This window comes from Trichomonas vaginalis, chromosome III (assembly GCF_026262505.1).
Source record: "Trichomonas vaginalis G3 chromosome III, whole genome shotgun sequence".
Lineage (NCBI taxonomy): Eukaryota > Parabasalia > Trichomonadida > Trichomonadidae > Trichomonas > Trichomonas vaginalis.
This window is the reverse complement of record NC_067205.1, coordinates 11,399,308-11,423,612: the sequence shown is the minus strand read 5'-3', so window position 1 is coordinate 11,423,612 and position 24,305 is coordinate 11,399,308. Positions and strand designations below refer to the sequence as shown.

Below are 24,305 nucleotides of genomic sequence, written 5' to 3'. Positions count from 1 at the left end.
TAAATCAGAAAAATTTATATCACGTGATTAAATAATATTATTCTTGTGCTATAGTATAACGCATTCCTTATAAAAAGTTGAATTGAAAACAACTCAATACTTCGGAAAATTGTAGTTCAAAGATATACATATCGTAGATAGCATTTGTTGTATACAATTATAATATATCTCTACACCATAAACCGAATTATTTTGATTTCAGAAATCAAATTTTGAAAGAAGCCTCGACATCAACTAAAATGTGTGAATCTATTGTAAACAGAAATTCATCAAAAGTGACACCTCAGAAAAGCTAAAATATTGAATTTTTGGAACTTTTGATAGAGCACCTTTTTAAATATTAATTAAAGTAAATGTATATTTTGTAAAGATTCTTTTTAATAAAAAAATAAAATTTTGAAGAAGTGTTATAGACCGAAAATAGATTTTTTCGGTTTTCTCTTCAAATAATTGAAAGAATGATACTATTATAGGTTTATTATATTATATAGCATATAATCATGCTATAGCCGAAAATTATAAGTTTTGAGAAGATTGAATATAACACAAATAAATTTGAATGTAAGTTAAATTGCTTGTTGTTTTTAATAGCTATTTAATGAGAAATCCAATATTGCAAAATTCAAATTGAATGATTGAAAGAACAGAAAAAGTCATTCTTTTCAATTTCGAATTTGTTTCATTGTATTTATAATTATATGGCAAATAAGATATTTAAACTTGATTTTTGAAGGAAAATTCACAAAATTGAATAAATTCAAATAATTTTTATTCCAAAATAAACTAGTTATTTGAGTTTAATACTAATTATCTATTCAAACTACAAAGTTTGTAATTTAAAATATTTTGTGAGATCAGATTGAATTAATTCAAGGTTCTTTTCAATTAATATTAATGACCATATTACGCATTTTCGAACATTCTAAACCAAATATATAAAAATGGGAGACGAATGTTAAATTTGCTAGACATGGGGGAGTTGTCTGCAAAGTTTTAGCTCTTATCTCTAACAAAAAATTAATTTTTAAAAAAAAGACCGAATACGTTTCACAGCGAGAAAAAAATAAAAGGCAAGATAGAATTTTCTAGACATAAAGAAGTTGTTTACCGAGTTTTAGCTCTTATCTCTAACAAAAAATTAATTTTTAAAAAAATGACCGAATACGTTTCACAGCGAGAAAAAATAAAAGGCAAGATAGAATTTTCTAGACATAAAGAAGTTGTTTACCGAGTTTTAGCTCTTATCTCTAACAAAAAATTAATTTTTAAAAAAATGACCGAATACGTTTCACAGCGAGAAAAAAATAAAAGGCAAGATAGAATTTTCTAGACATAAAGAAGTTGTCTACCAAGTGTCAGCTGTTACTTCTTCTCAATACTGATATAAAATAAAAATCTTTATTATTTATTTAACCTTTATTGTTTCATTAAACTTCATTTATTTTATATTATAGTTTTATTCTTTTAGCTACTTGTAAAATATTCTAATTTTATATCATCATTTTACCGGATTATTCTTCAGTACATCGATTGTGTATCTAAAATAATATCATTATCCTTATTCTGTTTTTTCCAAAATTCTTTTAAATATCTTTTTTGGTTAGATTACTTTATGCTTTTTACTTTTATTTTTTAATTTCAAAAAAAAAAAATTGGTGATTGTTCTATTCTGTTACAATGTGCATTATCATATTCTAATGAATTATTCATTACATACATTTAAAAAAACTTGTTAATAATGAAATTAAAAAATTATGTTTATTATTACGCTGTGAATGTGTCAACAGCGGTCATGCCTGTATCTGTATCCCATATTTGCCACAACCTTTCTGTATCTGCATTTGTGTATTTCGGTTTCAGCTGATACATTTGATTTGGCGTGTAATTTGTTCCAGTTAATGGATTAATTGGGAGATCTTCATGCGGTGTGTTATTATTGTACTCCCAAATAAAGGCAGGAATAGCCTGAATGCTTTGAAAGCGCTCCAATGTCGGCCAGAATCTCTCAATCTTCCCATTTTGGTAGGGAGAATGAGAGTCTGTATGCCGCCATTGGACGCCCCAAAGATCAAGTAGATCTTGAAAGGCGCCCCTATTTTCTGAACCGTTGTCGGTCCAGAAACAATAAGGGGCGCCAAATTCAATGAAGGCGGAAGCCGCAACGTTCGCTGTCGTCGCTGCCAGCATATCTGGTATTTGTATATACGCTAGGACTTTGCGGCTAAAATCGTCGATTATGCCATAAATATACTGGCCACGAACACCCCTAAAATAATGAACATCTGCGTGCCAGATAAGATTGGGTGAAAGCGCCCAATATCTTACTGCTGTTTCTGGAGTTAGTATGGCTAAGTCGTGTACTGAGGCACTGCGCGCCTCCGTACACCACTTAACCTTAAATATTTACAAAACCAGTAACGTATATTTTACAACACAAACGACAACACTAACTTAACCTTAAATATATACAAACCGCCAACCACTAATGACTTCACTAATGTAAAAAATAAACGTTCTCACTTACAAAAGTATTGCAACTCCTCCCATTGCTGTGCTTCACATAACAGCTCATAATCTTCTGACTCACTTTCTTCTTCATATAGGTCAAAATCACTGTCAAAATAAATGTTAGTAAGTTTTGACAAAGCTAATGAAACACGTTTACCGTTTGTATCGTATGCTTGTATAAACTTTCCATTCTTCATTCCTTCATAAACGCTCAAACTAACTTTACCCTTTCTCCCTCGTATCTGATAGAATGTATTTTCACGAGGAACGAAGAACAAATTCTTGAACTCATGACCGTTGTAGTTTGTTATCTCAATAGTTTTCGTCATTTATATAAAAATAAACTTAAAAATTAATGATATCACCACCCTCACACGTATGAAAACATAGCGCAAAAATAAATTTAGGGTAGAAGGGTAGATCTAACCTCATTTCTACCCTCATTTCTAACCTGTTGAATTCATTGCTTTATAACTCTCTTCCTTTCTCCAACTCTTCTAACTTCTTCCTAAGTTCAGCAATGTTGTCCTCATGAAGTTTAATCTTCCTAAATTACCTTCTTTATCTAATGGTTACTTTATCTTTCTAAACTGAACTTTACCATCCTTCATAGTATGAATGTAAAAACCTTCTGGAATAGTTCCTGATTTAATGTATTCTACCAAAAACTTTTGTTTCATTGCTTCAGTGACTTTAGTCGTCATTTCAATCAAATAAAAATTTTAATATTAAATAAAAATAACGTTATTTTTTCAGTAAGGAAACGCAGGAGTTTTACGATTTATTTGAGGAGTAGGTTCTGGTTTAAATGTTGGAGTCGGTTTAGGAGTTGACTTTTGAACAGGAGTTTGTACTTCCATAGGTTCAGGAGTCATTGAAGGTTTTGCTTGTGAAGGTGTTGGAGTTTGTTTAACTTCAGCTACTTCAGTATTATTTACAACATTTGCTTTATTTCTTTTCAACATCATAACTGCTCCTGCTGTAGCTAGCAAACCTAGTGGGAGACCATATTTTATATAAGGACTTGACCAAATGCTATTTTTGACAGGAGCTGGTGGAACACCTAACCTTGGTGAGACTGCTCTTTGCCATTGTGCAGCTCGTAAGAAATATTCAATAGGTGCTCCATAATCGTTTGGTAAAGTTTGTTTCATAGATGGTGAAGGTTCACGAGAGCTTGATGAAGAACTCATTTATAAGCTTTAAAAATAAACGTTCATCCTTTATTCCTCACTGTCGTCCGTAGCTAAGTTATAGTCATCTAATCTTATTATGGGGATGCAGACGCACCTGAATGGCAAAGCAACAATCCCTCATAAATCCAATAAGTGGCTTTGGTACTTTTCAGTTGCTAGTTCAATAGGTCCTTTAACAGACAATTTGTATGTTATTGGAGCAGTAGATGTTTGACCTTGCTGGAAGCAAAAGTCCACTTCTGTTGGAAAACCACATAAGAAATGTGTGTTGTCATAGCTATCCCATTTATGTTCCACACTACCATCATCCACCAATGACCTCATAACATCTTCATTAAATCCTATCATATCATTGTTTGTATTGCAGGCGTTCGCAACCATTTCATAAAATACAGGTCCATATGATTTTTCAGGTTCTGCAGGCATATTTCCATAAGCTCCCATGGAAAGCTGAAGATATTTAAACTTAGGGTTCTCAAAATTAACATAATAGTTGTCTTTCTTTCTAAATAGTGCCCAAATACTTTTAACATTAATAGGCGTATAAGCTGCTGTAAATGTTGCACTTGAACTATCTGTATTCTTTGAGAATGAACCGTCCATAGGAATCCAATCCATAACTTTAACAGGAAAACATAAAGCCTCGTTTGTATAATGTTCTACAAGTTCTGTATAAATGTTAGGGTCTAAAGAGAATGACTTTGGATGAATGAAACATTCATTAAAATCCATCTTTGTTCGAAATAGTTGCTGGGTTACAGTTGTAATAGTAACTGTTCCACTAGCTTCTACTGCCTTCGTTATCATAGTGAATGGTTCATTCCATGGAACAAATTTATTTGTCGGTGGATTTGAATCTGAAGCAAATGCAACTTTTAAGAGTTGGATTGAAAGCAATGATATCATTTACAGATATAGATGTGCATTGTAAGGCGTCGCTACTGAACTTTACTTTAAGCTGAATGTTTCCTGCAAAAGCTGGAATAAATCGAATAGCTTCTAATGGAAGGAATCTTCTAACAGGAATTCTTAAACGAAGCTTAAAATCAAATGATTTCCTGCTGTAATTGGACCACTAACAATTTGTCCTGTTCTGCATGTTCCCGAATGACTCCATACATCTTCATGTCGAGTCTTTGAGAAAACATCTACTTTCTTTATTTGTTCGGTAGTTTGTGAGTTTGAAGTTATATATGCTTCTTCTCTTGCGTTGTCTTGAGAATATACGATACGACCATTTGCAAGGATTTGATATCCAGCAACTGCATAGAAAGCGTCATCGAAACCAATCCAAAATCCTGGTGGGTTTGTTTTATTGGAACCTGAACCAATTTCTTTATCTACAATAAATTGACCTTCCATTTTATACGTAATGAATGTATTGTAAAGGTCAACATATTTTCACCAGGAGGTGAGAGATTGAATGTTACCCATGTGTTATCTTTAGCAGTTCCAGGTTGTGATGGAATCTTTGCGTCAGAATATTTTCTATTAGTGTCACCAATTTGAACTGCATTGTCTATGATATCGAAATATGAGCGAATCTGATGAATATGCTCTGCTGGAGTAAATTCGTTTAGCTGTTCGTTCTGCATGTATTTACTTCAGATAAAAATATCTATTTACTTCATTATTCTCACTCTTCTTCTTGGCATTCGTGGTGGAAGTTGTTTCTTGACATTTTCAATGAACTGTACATTCTCTTTTGTCTCAACTTCTTTCACTGGTGGGTCAGGGTTCTTTGACTCGGTTTGTTTTTCAATGAAATTCACGAACTTTGCAATAAGCTCTTGGTTCGTTATTGAAAGTACATCTGGCTTCTTTTCTTCTGGTTCTATTGACTTTTCAGTTTGAACAGAAGGTTTTATATGGGCTTCGTGGACTTCACCCTTGCCATACACCTTAATGTTGTCGCTTTCTGCATTCGCTAATGGAACCTTTCTTTTTCTTACGTATATTTTACCATCTTTACTCTGACTTACGTAATAGAAAGGATGTTGTATTCCTCTTGCGTCATTTAATATAATAGACTCTCGCTCTGATTTTGACAAGCTCATTTTACATCGGTTAAAGTTTTAATTTTGTTTTTTATCTGCAGTCAAATGACTCAGACAAGTCCTACGGACAAGACCCAAGGGGTCATAGATGTTGAAGCATTGAAGAAAGAAATTCGTGAGCAAATTTTATCCGAACTGAAGGAACAAAAACAAGAACAAAAGCCAGAGAGACCAAAGAGAAAACTTAGTGAAAAACAACTTGCTGCATTAGCTGCTGGAAGACAAAAGAACCCACGTTTGCTGGCGAAGAAAGCTAGAGAAGAAGCTGAAGCAAAAGCTAAAGAAGCTGAAGCAAAGAAAGAGTAAATGGTTTATTTTTATCCGAATTAAATGTATAGACAAATACCTTTAACTGTTGCGTTCAGTAGTGAAAACCCTGACGTCAAAATAAAGGGGAACAGAGTAACGTTTAAGTTTCCAACAGACTGGATTGTGAACATAAATGAAGAGAAGTACATTGGCATAACATCTATGTATATAACACGTGCTTTCAGAAAGGTTGACTTTATACTTCAAGTCGAGATAGAAAATGACGAACAGTCTTTAAGCGCCCAAAACATTCACATATACAAATACTTTAAAGACGATACAACATTGTTGCAATGTATGATTTCATTTAATGAGATGTTCGAGAAAAAGTTCAACATTGAAGTACAAACTTTACAGCCTTTACGTGAGTTTCTTGCACAACTGAAAGAAGAAGGTAGTCAGCCACAACTTATAGACTTTCATTATGAATTTAATGAAAATGAAGATGGAACTCATGACTGTCAGTTTGTTATATATTCACCATTCAATGAAGTAGCTAAAGAGAAAGAAAATCCATTACGTATAAGTTTCAAATCTCTGAACCAATGAAGATTTCAAGAATGTTTTCAATTATGATGCAATGCTTCCGAGGAAAAATGAATTTTCAAAGATTGTAACACCTGGCATTTGGGATAGAAAGCAAGCTATATTATATTCAAACTTAAGTAAGGGAGTTGAAAATGAGTTCATTGGTCATACAAGAACTTCACCACTTCCTAACCCTAAATACTATAAATTAACTGGCTTCAATCGTGAGTTTTGGATAGACATGTTCTCCACTCATGACCATAACTGCCCAGTGTTCTTACCTCCAGACCATAAGGACTGTCTCTACATTGAAGCACAACTCTTAAACTCTACCATCGCAGTATTGTAAATGACCACATGGGCTTCGCCCTTGCCGCTAGCTTATTTTTATCACGAATGACCTCATTGCTGACAAAAATAAATGACCTCATTATTTTTCTCATTCATGACCTCAGAACTTAAGCTTTCTTATGAATGAAGTCTTAGTCTGAATAGAAAAGTTAAACTTCTCTTCAAAGCAAGGTTGACATGACTTACATAAGTCAAATCCAATCTCTTGACCGTCATAAAGTGCTTTGTAAAGTTTCATTAAACTGAACTCAGAGTCTTTGTCATATTTTCCTTGCGGAACCATTAAACCTTTATCTTCATCATAGAAACACTGAACAGAGTCAGGAAACATTTCATTAGCGGTTAAAGCAATAACATCTTGCTTCACGCCTTTCATTCTGCAGTGAAATGCAACTTCATTTAAATCATTCGTGAGTAAGTCTATGTAAGTCTTCTTTCCACAAAATATTGACTTGTATGCTAAACTTTGTTTTCCAGGTGTTATTTCTGCAAAGTCGCTATGAAATTGACCAAGGTTTTTACCAATGAGAACTCTTCCATAACGTTTCTCAAACTCTTCAGCTAAACGAGGGATATCTTCATTGTAGAGATGCATACTGTCGGTATCGCTATAAAAGATGTCCATTCCTAAGTCCTCAGCAGTACAGAATACTTCACACATTATTCTCTTCGACATAGATAGAATATTAACACCAAGTGGACAGAAGTTAAAGTGTCTGCAAATGCTTTTCGTTAGCTTGAAAATAGTTTTATCTGAACCATCCAAACCTTCGAACTTCACTATATGGTTGTAGTTTCTGATGGCATATCTTATAGCATCTTTGTCATTTACTATGGTTATTTTTGACTCAATAGGAGATAGAATAGTTTTGCCATAAATACTGTTCAGAATGAGCTTTATATTTTCTTGCAAAGGATTTCCTTCTTTCTTATACTTTAACCTTAACTCAAACAACTTCTTTACTTCATCTCTTATTCTAATATCTCTGTTTCCATCGTAATAGTATCCTTGCAACACTTCACATTTGACACCTTGATATTTTATGAGGTCTTGTAATGTTATATGGTCAACATACATTAAACAGCAAGTGTTTGAACTTCTGGGAACGTTAAGTTCTGGATTTAGTTCAGGGTCACAAACTATTAAAGGAAAGTGTCTATGTATTCCAATCTCTGTTATCTTAATGAGAACAAAGAAGCCAGACATAAACTTTTCACCAATGGGTTCCTTTTGGTCGTCATCGAATAAATGTCTCATGAGATACTCTGTGCTTAACATCTCATCCTTCAATACTTTGGAATTCCTTCTAAAGTATAAAGTCTTGCTATAGCTGATGGATATAATGAAACAGCGTCGAAGTCAGCAATGAGTTTCTTTTCGCTCTTTTGTTTCATGTTATCTGACAGCATACATCTTCCACCTTGAATGCATCTCGAAATAAATTCTCTTGGTTTATTTGAGAGGTCATATAAATTTCCATTCGGGAAGTACACTCTGTTCTCAAATAATTTGTTAGCAATTGAACAAATACTAACGTAGTCATAAACGTTTAAATCAAATTCTTTCAATATGTCATTGCGGAACTTAACAAAACCTTCTCTTAAAATTCTTACATCTTGTTTGCAATAAAATGTGCTATATTTTTCTAAGTCGAAGTGGTTCTCATCTATTCTGCAACCTTTGATGGAATCTATGTTTTTCATGAATGTATCTGCATCCCGGATAAACTTACATGCTTCAGAAATGACACCAGTTCTGTTGTCATTTGCTAACAAAACACTGCTGTAGTAGTTATATGGAAATACTTCTTTCGGTCCTGTTTGTAAGTTAAACATAGCAGGAAATAGTTTAAGCTTCTTATTTATAACACTGTAAGAGTCTTTTATAATAATTGCCCTTCCTTTATATAAGCCAGTTATTTGCATTGTTCGTGAACCTTTAATGATGGGAGTTCCTTTCACTTCTGTCATGTGTCTTAAGATGAAGTTTATATCATAACTGAGGTTATGGAAATATATTAAACTCTTGTCAGGAAGTCGTTCCAAAAATTCTGTTGCACAGTTCTGACCCCAAATGCTTTCACTCACTGAACCATCTTCACTGTCATAACAGATGTTAAAAGCTTTATGAAAGCCGTCGTACTACACTCAAAGTCAGCAAAGAAAACGTGCTCAGGAATGAACTTGCACTTATTTTTATTTACTTCTTTTGACTCGGCTTTCTTCTTCAGTTGTACACAATACTTTGGAGCATATGTCAAATCTTTAAATGGTGCAAGGTTCTGTTTATATAAGTCAGTCGTATATGTGAAAAGTTCTCCATAAGAAATAGGTTCGAAATATTTGCACTCCCACAATGTTTTCATAACATCCCATAACGGTGTTGTTCTATCATAACGAACTACATATTTATCTTCTCTCTTTGTATAAATCTTCATCTGTTTCTCAATGTTCATTCCACCACACTCCTTCAAGATTTCTATATAGTTGCGAATGAAATATGTTGTCATTGGTAATCTTTCATTTAGCATGTAGTGGTCTTCAACAAGAAGTAAGTCAATAGTTCGAACAGTTTCACATTCTTTTGGTATGTATCTCTTTATTTCATTATGTCTTGAGTCATTGAAATAACCAATGGTAACATTAAATGCTATACCTGTTGCGTCAGAAATTTCTTGTACTTTACTTTGAGGAAAGTCTCTAACACGAATGACTTCTCTCATGTGGTCAATAGTTTCTTCATTTACTCCAGCCTGAATGCAAGCATAAACGAAACAATTGTCTTCTGTCATAAGTGTTGCAGTTCTTTTGTTCAGTTCATTGAAGATTTGGTAGCGTTCAAGATTTATAGGTAATGTGCAAAGATACTTCCAGAACTGACCGCTTCTCTTCTTATAAAACTTCTTTTCACCATTATCTTTCCAAAAGCTTTCTATAAGTGCTGGGTTTCCTGTTTGCTTAAGAGCTTCCAAAATGGCTTTCTGGTCATTTGTCAGTGTGCTTTCATCTCTATATGGTCTCTTTTTTGGTTTGCCTTTCTTTACATCTGACATCGTTAAGCCTTCATATTCTGTTAAATCATACATCTTTATTTCAGTAAGATTCTTTATGTTTGTCAAGAAGAAGTCATAGTGCATTTCAACAATACCTGCAGCATTTGCTTCTATCTCTGATATAAAGTTCTCCTTCAAGAGCTGATGTAGTAATGTTCCAATATTATTGAGGTTTAACGTAGAACATTCATACTTTCCACCAAGTTTATAACATACCATCCATCTCTGTTGTGAGTTTATTTTAATTTTCTCTAAGAGTCTCATGAAAACCTTACCGAAATGTTTGTGTAAGTAGTCTCTGTTTGGTTCATCTAAAGCTTCGATGTTAAAGTCAATGAGTCTATTGCCTGACTTCACATTTCTCTTCCTATTCTCTTCATCTTTCTTTAACCATCTCTCACCTTCTTTTGGTTTGTCGTCAATGGAACGAATGACATCGTTAGCTTTACGAACTTGTTCTATAGCTCTTTTAAACATCTCTCTTCTCTGTTGTTTCAGTGTGTCATCTCTCTTTCGTGTTTCACCAACGTTTGAGTTCGTAAGTTCAAACATCTCTTGACGAACATCATGAGAAAGAGCTTTACGAGTATGACCAACGTTCGCATTTGTTATGTCAAACATCTCACGCCTTACTTCATGAGGTACTAAACGTCTATGATATAAGTCAATAGCAACGTCATTTAAAGGAAATGCTCTTGCATTTATGAACTCATGAATTCTATCATAAGTTATTTCACCATTGTAGTCATTGAGGATGTCAGCGAGTGCCTTTTTGTTTGTTGCGTAATGCTTTGCAACATCTATATTAGCTTCTGTAAGAAGTTGTTTTATTTCCGAGTGTTCTAACTTAGACAACTTCCGATACATCTTTAGTAGGAAATAAAAAAATTTCTTAGAAAAAAATTAGCTTAGATTTTTTAAGGCTAGTTTTAAAATATTTCGAACTTTTTATTTTAATGAAACACATGCAAGATTGCAAGTTCTTTTCATACAATGCTCTCGCTACTGCCATCAAGAATGAGTTCAATGGTGCTTCAAACGTTAATGTTATCTTTAACAAGAAGTTTGTGAAAGAATCTAAGTTTGGTCAGTATGTCAGACCATTAGCTATCGTCATTGACCGCAAACGTTATACTTCACAAGAGTTAGCAGTAGTTTTGAAACAAAAGAGTTTCTTCGTGAATGTCAAAGATACTCATTATACTGTTATAAAGAACTCTAATATTGACTTCTTCAGTATTGCTTTAAATCTTTCCGAACAGAAAGAATATAAGAAAGGTGAAACAAATGTGAAATATTATCCTTCATCTCTGAAGACAATAACGAACAAAGATGTTATACAGAAATTCTTACCAAAGGTTGAAGAAGCTTCTATTGACATTGACGAAGGAAGTGAAATGGTTGAAGAAATAGACCCTGAAGCTATTTAAGCAAAAATATATTTTTGAAGAACTGATGGTGTTACCATGTTACCATGTGCTACCAGGTTATTTAACTTCTTTTAAAAATGATGACAACATGACATTTTGACAACAGTCCAGGAAATAAATTTTATCGTTAATGTTTACGTTAATGTTTTTCATTGAAATCGGTAAGTTTTCATTAACTTTTTCATTAAATTTTGTCAAAGTGCAAATCTTCACTTCGTCAAAAAGTTAATGTTTTTCATTAAATTTTGTCAAAGTGCAAATCTTCACTTCGTCAAAAAGTTAATGTTTTTCATTGAAATCGGTAAGTTTTCATTCTTCCTCTTTGAAGTTATCGAAATATTCTGTTATTTTTTCCTTCAGTAATGGTAAGTCTTCTTTGAATGTAAGTATTGTGCAACCTTTGATGTCATAGTGTGTTTGAGGAAGAGTATTTTTGACAATTTCCTTTATTTGCTCATTCGGTGTCATTGAAATCGGTAAGTTTTCACGATAGAACCAGTTTCTGTCAGATTTATATATTTTAGCAAGGTCGTAAAAGCTTTTGTTGTTTCTTCTGACTAAATGCAACATAACCATATCTTTATCTTCTTCTTTCTCCAACTCTTCAGTATATATCATATACTTATAACTCTTTTCCTTTCCTTTTGGTACTGAACGCGGTATTCTTTTCTGTATGCTTTTGTCTTTGGATTCAATGACTTCATCTTTTGCTTGAAGTTTCTTTTCCATCTCTCCACGTTCTGCTTTATATAGTTCATCTAACATCATGAAAATATAACAAGCATAACGAGGTGAAGCCCACATTGCTACAGCGTTTACTAAAAGTCTATGAACATAATAACCTTTCAAACCAGGAGCCAAATTCTTGCGATTTTCGTACGGAATCTCTTCTCTCGGTTTTCCGAGGGAAGCAATCATATGAGGAAATTCTTCTAAAAGTTCTTTTGTCTGTTGGTTTTCAAACCAATGATATGCTTGCTTTGTAGAACGAAGAGCATTCATTATACTTTGCATTTGGTACATGTCATCTTTGACCGAACGAATGAGGCGAAGTTGTTTGTTATATTGTATGTATTCGTATTCTTCATTTATGGCTTCATGAACGATAGCAGTTGTTGTGTTCTCTAATGTTGACATTACTGTCTTTACATACAAAATAAAAAAATAAATAAAAATAAAACTAACTTTATTTTTCTGTGTTAAAGAAATGTTAAAAATTCAGGGTTACATATGTGAAAAGAAGTCACGAACAAATGAAGGTCATAAGATTCAGCACATAATTCTGAATTGAATGGTGTGTCATACATGTCAAACCGTCAAGAATTGAAGGAGATACGAGGCTATAAAGATTTTGGATATTTTCTGACACACACCCCGATGGAAAAGTGACAAAACACAACGATAGAAAAGTGACAAAATGAGAGAAAGTTGTTCCCCGACCAAAATGCAATCATGTTGAAAAGTGACATTTGTAAAGTTGGACAATAGGATTTCCTGAAAAAGTGCAAGACTTGTCTTGAATCAGGACAAGATTTCTTGAAAAATACAAGACTTGTTCTGAAAAAGTGCAAGACTTGTCTTGAATCAGGACAAGATTTGTCTTGAAAAAATACAAGACTTGTTCTGAAAAAATACAAGACTTGTCTTGAATCAGGACAATTGTTCTCAAATTTGAGAACTTTACAAGAAAAACTGACTAAAAAGTGCAAGTCTTGTTCTGAATCAGGACAAGATTTGTCTTGAAAAAATACAAGACTTGTTCTGAAAAAATACAAGACTTGTCTTGAATCAGGACAAAACTTTACAAAATGTAAACTTTACATAACCGTTTCTATCGTACATGATATTTAGTTGACATTGTAAACTATCTTCATGTAAAGTATGGCGGTTTGAAACCGTCGGGAACCTTCACTTTTTTGACGAACTTTCCGCAGCAATTTTTAAAATTTGTGAAAACTCAACGGTTTGACACGTGCCATATGTCATTTTACTCAGAATTTTGTGCTGAATTCAGCAAAAATAATGAGTTCATTTACTCACAATATTTTTGTACAAAACGACCCCAAACTTTTAACTTCTTTTCTGCAGTTTCTAATGCTATCTTAGCGAGTTCATATTCTCTAAATTCTCTCTTTAAATCTTCTTGTTCCCATTGGTCTAGTTCGTATGGAGAATCTCTATAACCATAACATATCTCACGTTCATGTTCTAATTGTTTTTCGCACATTTTTCCAACTTCTTGTTCGAACAAAGGTTTAGCATTCTCTACTGTATCTTCGAGTTCTTCTTCATCTAACTTCTCATGAACTTTCTTGTCTATGGAGTCCATAATATCTTTGACATAAAATGCATACTTTACAGAGCACCATTCAGCAACAAAATGAACGAAGTCAGGATGTATGTAAATACCTTTGAATTCATTTATAACACCCTTAGTAAGCTCATAAAATGCTTGTTTTGAGGTTGAGCCACTTTTGGCTCGACCATATTCTTTCAACCAAAACTCAAGAATTTCCTGCATTTTAGCACTATTGAGAAATCTGTTTAAATGGTTTAACTTTCCTGCTTCTCTTGCCATCTTTGTTGCATTTATATAACCATCCTTGTCTCTACGTAAGACTTCAATACCGTTATAAGTGCCTTTTGTGAATGTTTCGCCATTAGATTTGTTAGTGAATGTTTTTGCTTCGACTGACATTTCTGTTCTTACATACAAGATAAAAAGTTAGAAAAAAATAAAACTAACTTTATTTTTTTTCTATCTTAAGGAAATTCATTATTTTTGTGTTGAATTCAGCAAAAATATATTTTAGGGTAGATGGTTAGATCTAACCTCATTTCTACCCTCATTTCTACCCCAGTTATTTTATAAACATTTTACATGATATACGTTATGAATTCGTGAGATTCTAAACAGTTTTGTAGCTTCTATTTCTTCTTTTAGTACATCGAATGTTTTAACAATGCCGAAGGTTTCTTTATACTTCTTCTTGACGTCAGATAATAGGAAATCGTCAGCAGTTGGATAGTTTTTGTTCAGAAATGCTAACATGTCCATTTTATCTTCTGCTGGTTTCTCTACTTCTTTCTTTAAGTCAGCATAGTCGTTTCTCATACGTTCTATCTCTTTGACGGAGTAGTTATATTTCCTCATTGCTGCTTTACATTTAGAACATTGTGGATTCATTTTTGCGTTATACATTGAAATTTGACCTGCTAGAACAACTAAGGCGTCAATGGTTTTCTTTAACTCAAAAGTTGTTGGTTTTATCTGTTCATTCCATACCTTACCTCTTCTATCTTTATCTCTTATCTGCCATACACATTCTGCAACTAATGAAACAAAGTTGTCGTATGTCTTAAATTCTTCGGATTTATATATGTCAGAGATGTTCTTATATACCATGTCGCAATCTTTGTCCATAACTTTATGGTTGCAATGATATCCTAGAAACTCATAATTTACTTTACGTATGAACTTCTTTATTTCTACTGAGTCAGTTGGTTTCACTTCTATTTCATCGAATTCATGAATACTGAGCTTTTGTTGTTGGATTTCAGGCAATTTGGGTAAATGGTCAATAATGTCCTGCATGTCATAAAGATATTCTTCATTTTCTTCATCCTGTGCGGTACAGTCTAAATTACTTGTTAAAAGTTCTTGCTTTATCTTCTGGATTTTTGTTTCAAAAGTATATGAAGAAGGAATAAAGCTTTTCATCTCTACTAACATAGATGTTGGATTCATGACTAACGAATTTGGTGCTGTTGTTTGAATTGTTGTTGTGCCGATTGTTGAAATCATATCTTTTATACAAAATAAAAAAATAAATAAAAATAAAACTAACTTTATTTTTTTCATCTTAAGGAAATTCATGAAAATTCAAGACCCTTTGGGTCTCGCCGCTTAGCGGCTGAGGGTAGAAATGAGGGTAGATAACTGTTATTTTTGACGAAGTGAAGATTTGCACTTCGTCAAAAAATCCCTGAAATCAAGAATTAATTCCCGTCAAATACAAAAAATGAGGGTAGAAATGAGGGTAGATAACTGTTATTTTTGACGAAGTGAAGATTTGCACTTCGTCAAAAAATCCCTGAAATCAAGAATTAATTCCCGTCAAATACAAAAAATGAGGGTAGAAATGAGGGTAGAAATGAGGGTAGATCTAACCATCTACCCTAAACATTATTTTTGGTCATGGACTTCGTCCTCGCCGCTTTGCGTCTTTATGTTAAAATAAATGGTACCATTAATTATCATGACTGTTCTCATTCATGTCTGATTTACATCTAATGAAAAAGTTTAGAAGAATTTTCTTATTCTTTCTGGCATATTTTTGTCTTTCCAGTACTCCCGCTCTAATGGTCCCAGATGTGTTGGTTTGACTCTCTCAAGTTCTTAGATGGTATAACATCTTCAACACCTCCTTCATATCTTACTTTATAAGTGTCATCGTTTATGTTGTAGTCAAGTATTTCAATAACCACTCCTCGCTTTGCTTCGTCAATGGTTTCAGCAAGTTTGCCATTACTACTTTCGACTAATTTATGACGAGGGTAAAACGCATAGTCGTCAGCAGCTTTTATAAGATATCCATTACCTTGCGTAGAGTCTACGATATAATAATTTCGACTTAACCTTAAACGTTTCTTTGTCAACGGTTTGTCGTCAAGAACTACACGAACTTTTGTACCAGGAATGAGGGTAAATTGTGTTGAATTTCTGATATTTTGTGTTTGACTTCGTTTCTTTTGTATATACTTTTCTTCTTGTTGTTGTGTCATTGAATTTGGTGTATGTCCTGTTGTAGAATGTGTTGAGGAATTATATACTTCGAGAAAATGTTTCATTGTTTCTTCGGTAAAGTCTCGCTCTTGATTTAAATCTCTGAGAGTTTATGAAGCGGTTTATGATGCCGAGTATGTTATGGTTATGGTCTTCAGTAGTGTAGTGAGTTATGTTATGCTTAATGAGAAAATCTGTGATTTCATTGCTGAGGTATGCACTGTCTTGGTCTGATGTTAAAGTACTTGGGCTATGTTCTGCTACAAACTTTTGTAAAACTCTTAACACTTCACGAGTTCCTTTGTTCCTCATTGGATATGCATATGCTTTGCGAGTGTTAACATTTATGAAGATGAGGAATGGTTTATGTCCTCCTTTTCTGCTTTGAATGAGAGTGTCAAATTGGTATGCGTCAGGAGTGTTGGAGTAAATTGGTAAAAAGTAGTCGTAAGGGTTTATTTTTGTTTGATGTACAACATTTTTGTCAAAGAACCTTTTCACTTCAGCTCTGTTAGTAAATCCCCAACTCTTTGCAGCTTCATTGAATTCTTAAATGACCTCCATGGATGTTGTTCGAATACTTCTTTCAAGCTCATTTATGTAAAGTTAAAGATTTTATTCAAGACGGTAAGTCCGCAAAGCAGGCTCAAGCGCGTTCATTGAACGCGGTACCATGCGAATACAGTCACAAATGGTGGCATATAATCTTCACCCGAGCCTGTTGGATTTGTTGTGAAAGTGTGTGAATGATTTCCTGTGGTTCCACAGAAAATACCTGTGCTTGAATCTACTGGGTCACTTGAAATATCATATCTATGCATTCCCTGTCTATCCGAACCTGCTGCAAAGATTTGTATAACCTCTTTTTTGTTATTGAATGTGAATGATTCCTGTTGTGTTTGTAGTTCCTGTATGAGTGTGCGGTGGAAGGTTTGCTTCTTTAATTTCTCTCGAACCTCCTGTTTGCTTTGAAGAGTTAGCACAGTATAAGAATTTATCTACAATCTGCTTCCACGTAACCAAAACCTAAAACACTTGCTGGATTTGTTGAGTTCATTGACGTATAAATAGAGCCTATAGGATATATGTTTTCAAGAATCTGAGTCTTTTAATGTTTGAAGCTCTGTTTTGTCTGCTTTTTTATCTAACATTGCGGGTAGTTCATATGCTTCAAAGTTTCTGGCATGATCTTCGATATTCCTGCAACTCTTATATCTAATTGTTAAGAGTATCTTTTACGCTTGTACTCGGATTCTCTAAAGGTGCACTTGAACCCAAATCATAGTTCAATATTATGTCGTCTGCTCTAACAGTAGTGAAGGATTTATGTGTATGGTTCTTGTCAGCTTTCTTATCTAACATTGCGGGTAGTTCATATGCTTCAAAGTTTCTGGCATGATCTTCGATATTCCTGCAACTCTTATCTAAATTGTTAAGAGTATCTTTACGCTTGTACTCGGATTCTCTAAAGGTGCACTTTGAACCCAAATCATAGTTCAATAATTATGTCGTCTGCTGCTCTAACAGTAGTGAAGGATTATGTGTATGATTTTTGTCGGCTTTACTATTTAATGTAGCTTGAAGTTCATTTATATCGGAGATGTTGTGTTTATGAGATTTCAAAACTTTGTTCATTGCTTCGAGTTCATCTTTGTCAGCTTTACTTTTAATAGCATCTTCAACGGTTATTTTTGTCTTAACTCTCAATGTAAATCTTGGTTCAACTAATACACCGTTAACAGAGAAAGTAGAGGCATAAATTTCATCGTTATACTAAATGCTTCTGGTGCTTTACCCGTGTCATACTGTACAGTACAGCTTATGTCATAACCTTTAGCAGCGAATGTATTTATATCTCTTCTTTCATTAACATCTTCCGTCTTCACTTCATCACTTCGTGTTAATATCCATGGTAGTCTGTTATAATCTGTTCGTCTGAAGTTATATAATGAACGTGGTTTTTTATCTGCTTTTTCGGCTAATTTCTCTTCTATCTCATTTATTTCAAGTTCATGCCTACCACCACCTCCCGAAGAAGTATTTTTCTTCAGCTCTTGAAGAACGTCCACTTCGCCATTTTGGTGTCAATAATGAGACTTTGAGTTAAAACCTTTCCTGTCTTAATGGATGTTTGTAAAACTTCTTCTTCACCGTGTTCGGGGTCATGGTCGTCATCATATCTTGTGAAATCAGAGATGTTGTCATACATTAAGCATATCTGTCTCAAAAGTTCTGCTATTTGAAACTGGAACGAAAGATATACAGAACTTTCATCATCTCTAAAGTCAAGTCTGCTTTCTTAAGTATTTCTTGAATGTATGCAATGAAACAGAGTACCTTGGAAAATATTCGAACAATATTTCATTAGCTGTTGGTTTTGGTGTTCTTCTGGAGTTTCTGTTGTTTCAGTTCCTTCTGTAGGTTCTGTTGGAGTTTCTGCATCTCTTGACTTCAATGCTCTTGCTCTCAAAGACCTAAATGTTAGAGCACCGGGTTTTACAAAGGACTTTATAAATGCTTTAATAGTTCCTGGTAAGTTATTGTTAGCATTAAGTAAGTTCCTTATGCTTCCATCATGTACGTCCATAGCACTATGTAAAAAATCTATACTTTCTTGTAGTCAGCAATAGACTGACTGTGATTTTTTAAAGATTTGTCAATACCTTTAAGCCAATCTTCATGCATGTCTGATACTGAGCCAAGAATATCATTTGCTTCCTTTAGTGTATTTTGTGCTTCTCGTAAAGTATCCAATTCCGTACGTGCATTGTTTGCTATACATCTTACAGTATCTATTTGACTCCTTGTTTCTTGCATCCAACCAGATAAAGTTTTAAATAGTATCCGAACCATTTGAAATGAAGTTCAAAGCATTTTTAACGTCATCTAAAGCTTCTTCACCAAGTACTGCCCATATCTTTCCGATTTGGTATTGAAGAACTCCATATGAAGCAGCTGTTAAACCAGTATTTTATAAGGTCCATATCCATGATTTAGCAGTTTTTCCATCCTTTCCATCCTTTCCATCCAAACCGTTTTCGCCTTGAGGTCCTTGAATTCCTTGAATTCCTTGTATTCCTTGTATTCCTTGTGGTCCTTGTGGTCCGGTGTCACCTTCTCTCTTTCAGTTCATCTTTATGTTCGTTATAATATTCTAATGTCATAAGGTGTACATCATTACTGCTACCAGCAGAGCCGAGAATTTGTTTCTCATTCATGACTAAATTCTTTAGGCCTTTAATGTTGTCGTCAAATCGAAAGCTCTTTAACAATTCAATGAGAACATTTAATACTTTCACTAATGAGGCATCTACTGTAGAATTTATATATTGCACCGTTCCATCATTATGATAGGAACCTTGCTTGTTGTAATGAATGGGTCATAAGTGTTAAAAGTATCGAAATCAATGACTTTTTTAGTTTTTTCCATCGTCAATGACTAAATCATTGCCTTCAATGGTTAAAGTTGAGTTTTCGTTTACTAGTTCATGTGCTCTTCTTGCTTCATTTGTTTCATACGCAATGCAGCAATAGTCATATTTTAATGAGAATAAAATGTTGTTCTATTTGCAAAGTACAGACCCAAACGAATACGGGACAGTAAAGCTACAAACAAACTTAGGTCTTCAGAATGAAGCGCTTGCTTTCAGAGTTGTTGACTTTAATACTATTGCTTCATTCGTTTATAACTGACGAAACAGATTTCATGGAGTTTGAAATAGATGACAAAAGAAGTGTTATAACATTTCCTAACAGAGTTGGGTATATAGAATAGATAAATGCTGGAGTGTTAAATGCTCTCATAAATGAAGAAACTATTGACAACATAGATGTCGAATCTCTTCTGAGGGAACATTGAAGTTCAGCAGCGAGAAAGAGTTTAAGATACCAAGAATGAGTCATAGAGTACAACTTCTTTTGGGGTGCATACCATATGACATTTCCTTTGAAAAGTGTTGACAAAACGATTGAGATGAAATCTGTTCCATACGTATGTTATGGTAATTGTTTGTACATTGAGTCTAAAATAGCTAATGTCACAGGTATTTCAGGAGTTAATAGTAAAGGTTCAGTAGAATATAAATCCTTCTGTTATGCAGTCAATTCAATGTTCATTCCAAACGTTCCTGTCATAGCAACTCATTTAGGTAAATGGGTTCGCATTAGTCCTCATAATTTGAAAGACATGCAATTCAGACTAGTTGACTTTCAGGGCGACCTGTAGAACTGAAGGCACCAGTGCGAATGACTGTTGAAGTTGACTTTTTAGAAAATATTAAATGCAACAGCTTACAAGAGAACTCAGAGCTAAAAATATAAGTATGAATGTTATGTATTAGGTCATGAACTTTGGTTGTTGCTGTTTGATGAAACAAATGAGTTAGTTATGTCAGTCAAGAGAACAGAAAAAATATTGTGTTTAGTGAAAACTGCACCAAGTCAATAAGATTAGGTTTGCATTATGAAGATGAGTTCGATACTGTTGAAGAAGTTTTGGATAGATATTACAAATTGCTTTAATTTACTAAAACATATTTCAAACAAAGCTTATAGTAAGTAGATAGTTTTGTATACTCGTTCGAATATTTATACTTAAACTCAACTCCTGGAGTTCCTGGTGTTTCAATGATGCGGATGTTACCTATTTTCATGAATATTGCGTTTGACCACAGCATTCGATTTCAGGGTCGAGATAGTCAATGACACATTGCTTTCCTGTTATTCGTGATATAACATTTTCTAAATCCTCCTTTGTTAGAATTATTTGGTTCTTGCTTATAAGATTTGTCAAAAGCTTCTTATCGTCTTTGAGTAAAATTGTTTGGTATAACTGAAGAAGGTAATGGTCTACGTTATCTGAAGGATTTGTTTGAACATTTGTGTAAGGGTTGTCGTTGGCTTCTCTTGAAAGAATTTGGTCCAGTGGTGGATACTCTAACTTAACATCTGATGTAGCGTTAGCGTTTGAAGCTGTGTTTAAATTCACGGATTTCAGCTCTGGTTCTGGTTCTTTCAAACACTCTGAACTATAGTTCTTTATGACAATATTGTTTGTCGTTCGTGAGTCAACATTTGATGTTGGTTCAATTGGAACATTAACGGCACCAGCTAAGATGGATTTGCTTCTCATTTCATATAGAATAAAAACCTTTTATATGTATGAAATGAACAATATACTCGACAAGGTTTGAATGTAAAGCTAACGAATGAAAATATTGTTGAATTCACTGAGACAGGTGCTGTGTATAAAGATGTAGAACTACTGAACAAAAGAGCTAAGGGAAGAAGCAGGAACATGAACAAAGGGTGGAAGCCTATAAAAATTTATGTCAATGATGGCTCAGGAGGTTCAAACATAAAGTATGCAGAAAGTTATAGAGTTTATGCTCTCAAAGGTGAAAAGCCTTCATTTAAGAACAGCTATTCTAACGCATATCCTCAAAAGTTAACGATGGAGAAGTGGATGATATGAATGACAGCAAAAATATTAACAGAAATGGCGACAGAGATGCATGGAATTTGTTTACCATCAGTCAATTGAAGGTTAAACTTTAAAACAATGTTGGTCGTTCCATGGAATATTTTTGACTTTAATGGTATTAGTCATGATATGAATCTCAAGGTATGAACGAGGAGAGATGAGAGACTTATATGCTTCCCAAATTTCTTCAAAAGGTAATGTTATACCTGACTGTTTCCAAATGAGTTCAATATCATAGCGTGAGAAACCTTGAAAGATAACGAAGTCAGTTATGAGACGTTTTATGTTTAAAGCTAAAAACCTCCATGTTTGCATAAGTATTGCTACAGTTAAATGGTAATGTCTGACTTTAGTAATGATGTTAGCTAATGGTGAGTCAGGCTTTGAAACTAAACCTTTACCAGCGAAGTCGTCACAAACTAATAAGTGTTTGAAGGATATTTTTTGAAGGGGTATTTTGAAAGTTTTGACAGAATGTAGTTTGTAAGTCGTTTCATATCGTAAACTCCTGAGTACTGACGTAAGTGGTGTTTGTCAATAATTCTTTCCATCTCCTCAGAAGTCTTTGCATTCCTGACTGTATAAATTCAACGATGGCATAATATTTCCTCTTACGTCGAATGTAACGTTGAAGAAATTCAATGAGTTCACTGTCTGGAACTTTAACGACAGAGGCTTGAACTTTTGACATAAATGTTTTCGCTGTTGAGTCCATAGAGTCTGAAGTTGCTGATATAATGATTTGGTCATAATATGAGTCATTTCCTAAACGTTCTGTTATGAGTATATGACGAATGAGGTTGAATGTCTTTCCTGACCCCATCTTTCCACAATAGAAATAAACGCCATTTGAACAGAATTCATAGTCCTTACTGAAAGGAAGAATAAGAGAACTGTTGAGCTTTTCACTGCTTTCATTCATGTCTTCATCTACTTCATGTATTAAATGCTTCATTTTATCTCCATTAAAAATGCAAGTCAGAAATATTCAGAATATAGCACCGAGTCTAACTGACAAGAGTATAAAGATATACTATGAACACGTTATGATGAAACCAACCAAAATTCAAGAAAGTCAGTATACTTATGAATATCCAAGACACTGGGTAGAGTATATAGGAGGTGAGAAAGCTATTGAAATCAGACAAGTTCGAAGTATTCCAGCAGGAAGAACAATATTATTGAAGAACTTTAATGTTTTGAGGTATAATGATGAAACAAAGAAGCAAGATAGTTTCCCTGTTGCTGTGTATGTGAACCTAGACACAGGAGATGACATGAAAGTTTTTAACACAAAGCTTCAAACGGTAGTGAGAGAACAACTGACTGCGGAAGGGCATCCATTACCTTCAGAAGTTACCATAGCATATAATTTTGAAACAAACTCAATAGATTTTAAAGTCGTCTCTGCAAAGAAGTCAGGTTTTACATTTAATGAAGCAGATGTATATTCGAATGAAAACTTCAAAGCTATTGCATGGTTAGATAATGACGATTGTTTTAAGAAAATATTTAAATTCAGTGACTCAAAGATGTCAATAAATGACCTTCGTGGAATGTTACCATCGACGTTTACAGTTGAAGGCTCAGCAGGATTGCTTACAAGATTGTCAATTGGTGGCGTTTGGTCTCGTGAGAACATTGTTATAAAATCCAGTATAAGTGAATTTGCTGAAGAATCTATATTATGTCTTTCAAACTACATGTATTCGCCACCGAAGCATTATAGTATAACAAACTTTGTCAGTAAGTTTAACATAAGACTTGTCGAACCTTCTTCAATGAAAGATGTTGTGCTACCTAAAGATGGAAAGGATGGACTCATTATTGAGATGATTTTAATAGCATATTAAATGAGCTTGTTCTTGAAGGTCATTCATGATGAAATAACTGTTGTAGAAGATGTTAGCAATTGTTCAGACATTTTGAAGCGTATAGATGATATAAGAAATAAGTTAGATAGACCGCAAAGCGGTGAGGGCGAAGCCCGTGAGAACGCTTATGTTTCATTGACTTTCTCCAGTAACGAGAACTTTTATGAGATAATATTGAAGAGAGATGATTTTAATATGGGGTAAATGGTAGCTTGGGCAGCTTTAGGCGCAATGGAACAAAAGCATTAGCATTTGGAGCAAAAGCACTTGGAGCTTATGACGCAGTAAATAAAATGAGTGGAGGAAGGGTTTCGAAGACATTAGATGCAAATAAAGGAAGATTGGAGGCTGGGTTGCAAAGAAGTTAAGATTAAATAAAATAGGGCTCATAAATAAAGCATCCAATTTGGTTGCGACTGAGTCAGAAAATGCTTTAGGAAAGGACGATGAGTTTGCAAAACACGCAAAAGACTTTAATGACCAGATGAAAGGTGAAACAATGCATTTAAATAGATTCGATGGAACTAAAGAAAATGTTTCTTCTCCACCAGTAGTTCTTCCGTATGGTCCCTATGGAATGTATGGAAACCCTTACGAAAGACCATTTGACCCATTGACTGGTGGAAGTAACTGGTATCATTACGGCCGAAGAAGAAAGACAGTCAAGTTGGAGACAGACGTGAAGAAAGCAACTAAAAAGAAACCAAGGAAGAGAGTTATAAAGCAATGAA

The 24,305-nt window shown here is 34.0% G+C and overlaps 14 protein-coding genes and 6 pseudogenes across 20 annotated transcripts, besides 3 other annotated features; 5 read left to right on the top strand and 15 right to left on the bottom strand.

The window, feature by feature from the left end:
- Window positions 1-252: 252 nt before the first annotated feature.
- Window positions 253-288: a mobile genetic element.
- Window positions 289-406: 118 nt separating this feature from the next.
- Window positions 407-1,246: a mobile genetic element.
- A 518-nt stretch (window positions 1,247-1,764) lies between these two features.
- On the bottom strand, window positions 1,765-2,187 carry TVAGG3_0682640 (integrase core domain-containing protein; the record flags this gene model as incomplete). Its single annotated transcript, XM_051242763.1, has 1 exon — window positions 1,765-2,187. The coding sequence occupies one exon, from the start codon at window positions 2,185-2,187 to the stop codon at window positions 1,765-1,767; it is 423 nt and encodes a 140-aa protein (XP_051089350.1).
- Window positions 2,188-2,402: 215 nt separating this feature from the next.
- Window positions 2,403-24,305: part of a mobile genetic element that runs on past the window's edge.
- On the bottom strand, window positions 2,517-2,837 carry TVAGG3_0682630 (uncharacterized protein; the record flags this gene model as incomplete). Its single annotated transcript, XM_001287308.1, has 1 exon — window positions 2,517-2,837. One exon carries the CDS (start codon window positions 2,835-2,837, stop codon window positions 2,517-2,519), a length of 321 nt encoding a protein of 106 aa, XP_001287309.1.
- TVAGG3_0682620 (uncharacterized protein) lies at window positions 3,261-3,473 on the bottom strand (the record flags this gene model as incomplete). The annotated part of the gene is made up of 1 exon (XM_051242762.1): window positions 3,261-3,473. The coding sequence occupies one exon, from the start codon at window positions 3,471-3,473 to the stop codon at window positions 3,261-3,263; it is 213 nt and encodes a 70-aa protein (XP_051089349.1).
- TVAGG3_0682610 (uncharacterized protein) lies at window positions 3,925-4,511 on the bottom strand (the record flags this gene model as incomplete). The annotated part of the gene is made up of 1 exon (XM_051242761.1): window positions 3,925-4,511. A coding segment is annotated over one exon (587 nt), but the record flags the coding sequence as incomplete, so codon positions are not given.
- Window positions 5,327-5,761, bottom strand: TVAGG3_0682600 (uncharacterized protein; the record flags this gene model as incomplete). Its single annotated transcript, XM_001314841.2, has 1 exon — window positions 5,327-5,761. One exon carries the CDS (start codon window positions 5,759-5,761, stop codon window positions 5,327-5,329), a length of 435 nt encoding a protein of 144 aa, XP_001314876.2.
- On the top strand, window positions 5,807-6,067 carry TVAGG3_0682590 (uncharacterized protein; the record flags this gene model as incomplete). The annotated part of the gene is made up of 1 exon (XM_001314842.2): window positions 5,807-6,067. One exon carries the CDS (start codon window positions 5,807-5,809, stop codon window positions 6,065-6,067), a length of 261 nt encoding a protein of 86 aa, XP_001314877.2.
- TVAGG3_0682580 lies at window positions 6,092-6,826 on the top strand (annotated as a pseudogene). Its single transcript has one exon. A coding segment is annotated over exon 1 (735 nt).
- TVAGG3_0682570 (organellar and viral DNA polymerase type B) lies at window positions 7,193-8,027 on the bottom strand (the record flags this gene model as incomplete). Its single annotated transcript, XM_051242760.1, has 1 exon — window positions 7,193-8,027. A coding segment is annotated over one exon (835 nt), but the record flags the coding sequence as incomplete, so codon positions are not given.
- TVAGG3_0682560 lies at window positions 8,777-9,741 on the bottom strand (annotated as a pseudogene). Its single transcript has one exon. A coding segment is annotated over exon 1 (965 nt).
- TVAGG3_0682550 (organellar and viral DNA polymerase type B) lies at window positions 9,851-10,623 on the bottom strand (the record flags this gene model as incomplete). The annotated part of the gene is made up of 1 exon (XM_051242759.1): window positions 9,851-10,623. A coding segment is annotated over one exon (773 nt), but the record flags the coding sequence as incomplete, so codon positions are not given.
- On the top strand, window positions 10,959-11,432 carry TVAGG3_0682540 (uncharacterized protein; the record flags this gene model as incomplete). Its single annotated transcript, XM_051242758.1, has 1 exon — window positions 10,959-11,432. The coding sequence occupies one exon, from the start codon at window positions 10,959-10,961 to the stop codon at window positions 11,430-11,432; it is 474 nt and encodes a 157-aa protein (XP_051089345.1).
- Window positions 11,742-12,434, bottom strand: TVAGG3_0682530 (KilA, N-terminal/APSES-type HTH, DNA-binding family; the record flags this gene model as incomplete). The annotated part of the gene is made up of 1 exon (XM_051242757.1): window positions 11,742-12,434. One exon carries the CDS (start codon window positions 12,432-12,434, stop codon window positions 11,742-11,744), a length of 693 nt encoding a protein of 230 aa, XP_051089344.1.
- On the bottom strand, window positions 13,626-14,130 carry TVAGG3_0682520 (KilA, N-terminal/APSES-type HTH, DNA-binding family; the record flags this gene model as incomplete). Its single annotated transcript, XM_051242756.1, has 1 exon — window positions 13,626-14,130. A coding segment is annotated over one exon (505 nt), but the record flags the coding sequence as incomplete, so codon positions are not given.
- TVAGG3_0682510 (organellar and viral DNA polymerase type B) lies at window positions 14,299-14,619 on the bottom strand (the record flags this gene model as incomplete). The annotated part of the gene is made up of 1 exon (XM_051242755.1): window positions 14,299-14,619. The coding sequence occupies one exon, from the start codon at window positions 14,617-14,619 to the stop codon at window positions 14,299-14,301; it is 321 nt and encodes a 106-aa protein (XP_051089342.1).
- On the bottom strand, window positions 14,700-15,237 carry TVAGG3_0682500 (organellar and viral DNA polymerase type B; the record flags this gene model as incomplete). Its single annotated transcript, XM_051242754.1, has 1 exon — window positions 14,700-15,237. A coding segment is annotated over one exon (538 nt), but the record flags the coding sequence as incomplete, so codon positions are not given.
- On the bottom strand, window positions 16,016-16,814 carry TVAGG3_0682490 (annotated as a pseudogene). The gene has a single exon. A coding segment is annotated over exon 1 (799 nt).
- On the bottom strand, window positions 17,018-17,853 carry TVAGG3_0682480 (annotated as a pseudogene). The gene has a single exon. A coding segment is annotated over exon 1 (836 nt).
- TVAGG3_0682470 lies at window positions 19,774-20,538 on the top strand (annotated as a pseudogene). Its single transcript has one exon. A coding segment is annotated over exon 1 (765 nt).
- On the bottom strand, window positions 22,004-22,391 carry TVAGG3_0682460 (annotated as a pseudogene). Its single transcript has one exon. A coding segment is annotated over exon 1 (388 nt).
- Window positions 22,621-23,438, top strand: TVAGG3_0682450 (uncharacterized protein; the record flags this gene model as incomplete). The annotated part of the gene is made up of 1 exon (XM_001313035.2): window positions 22,621-23,438. A coding segment is annotated over one exon (818 nt), but the record flags the coding sequence as incomplete, so codon positions are not given.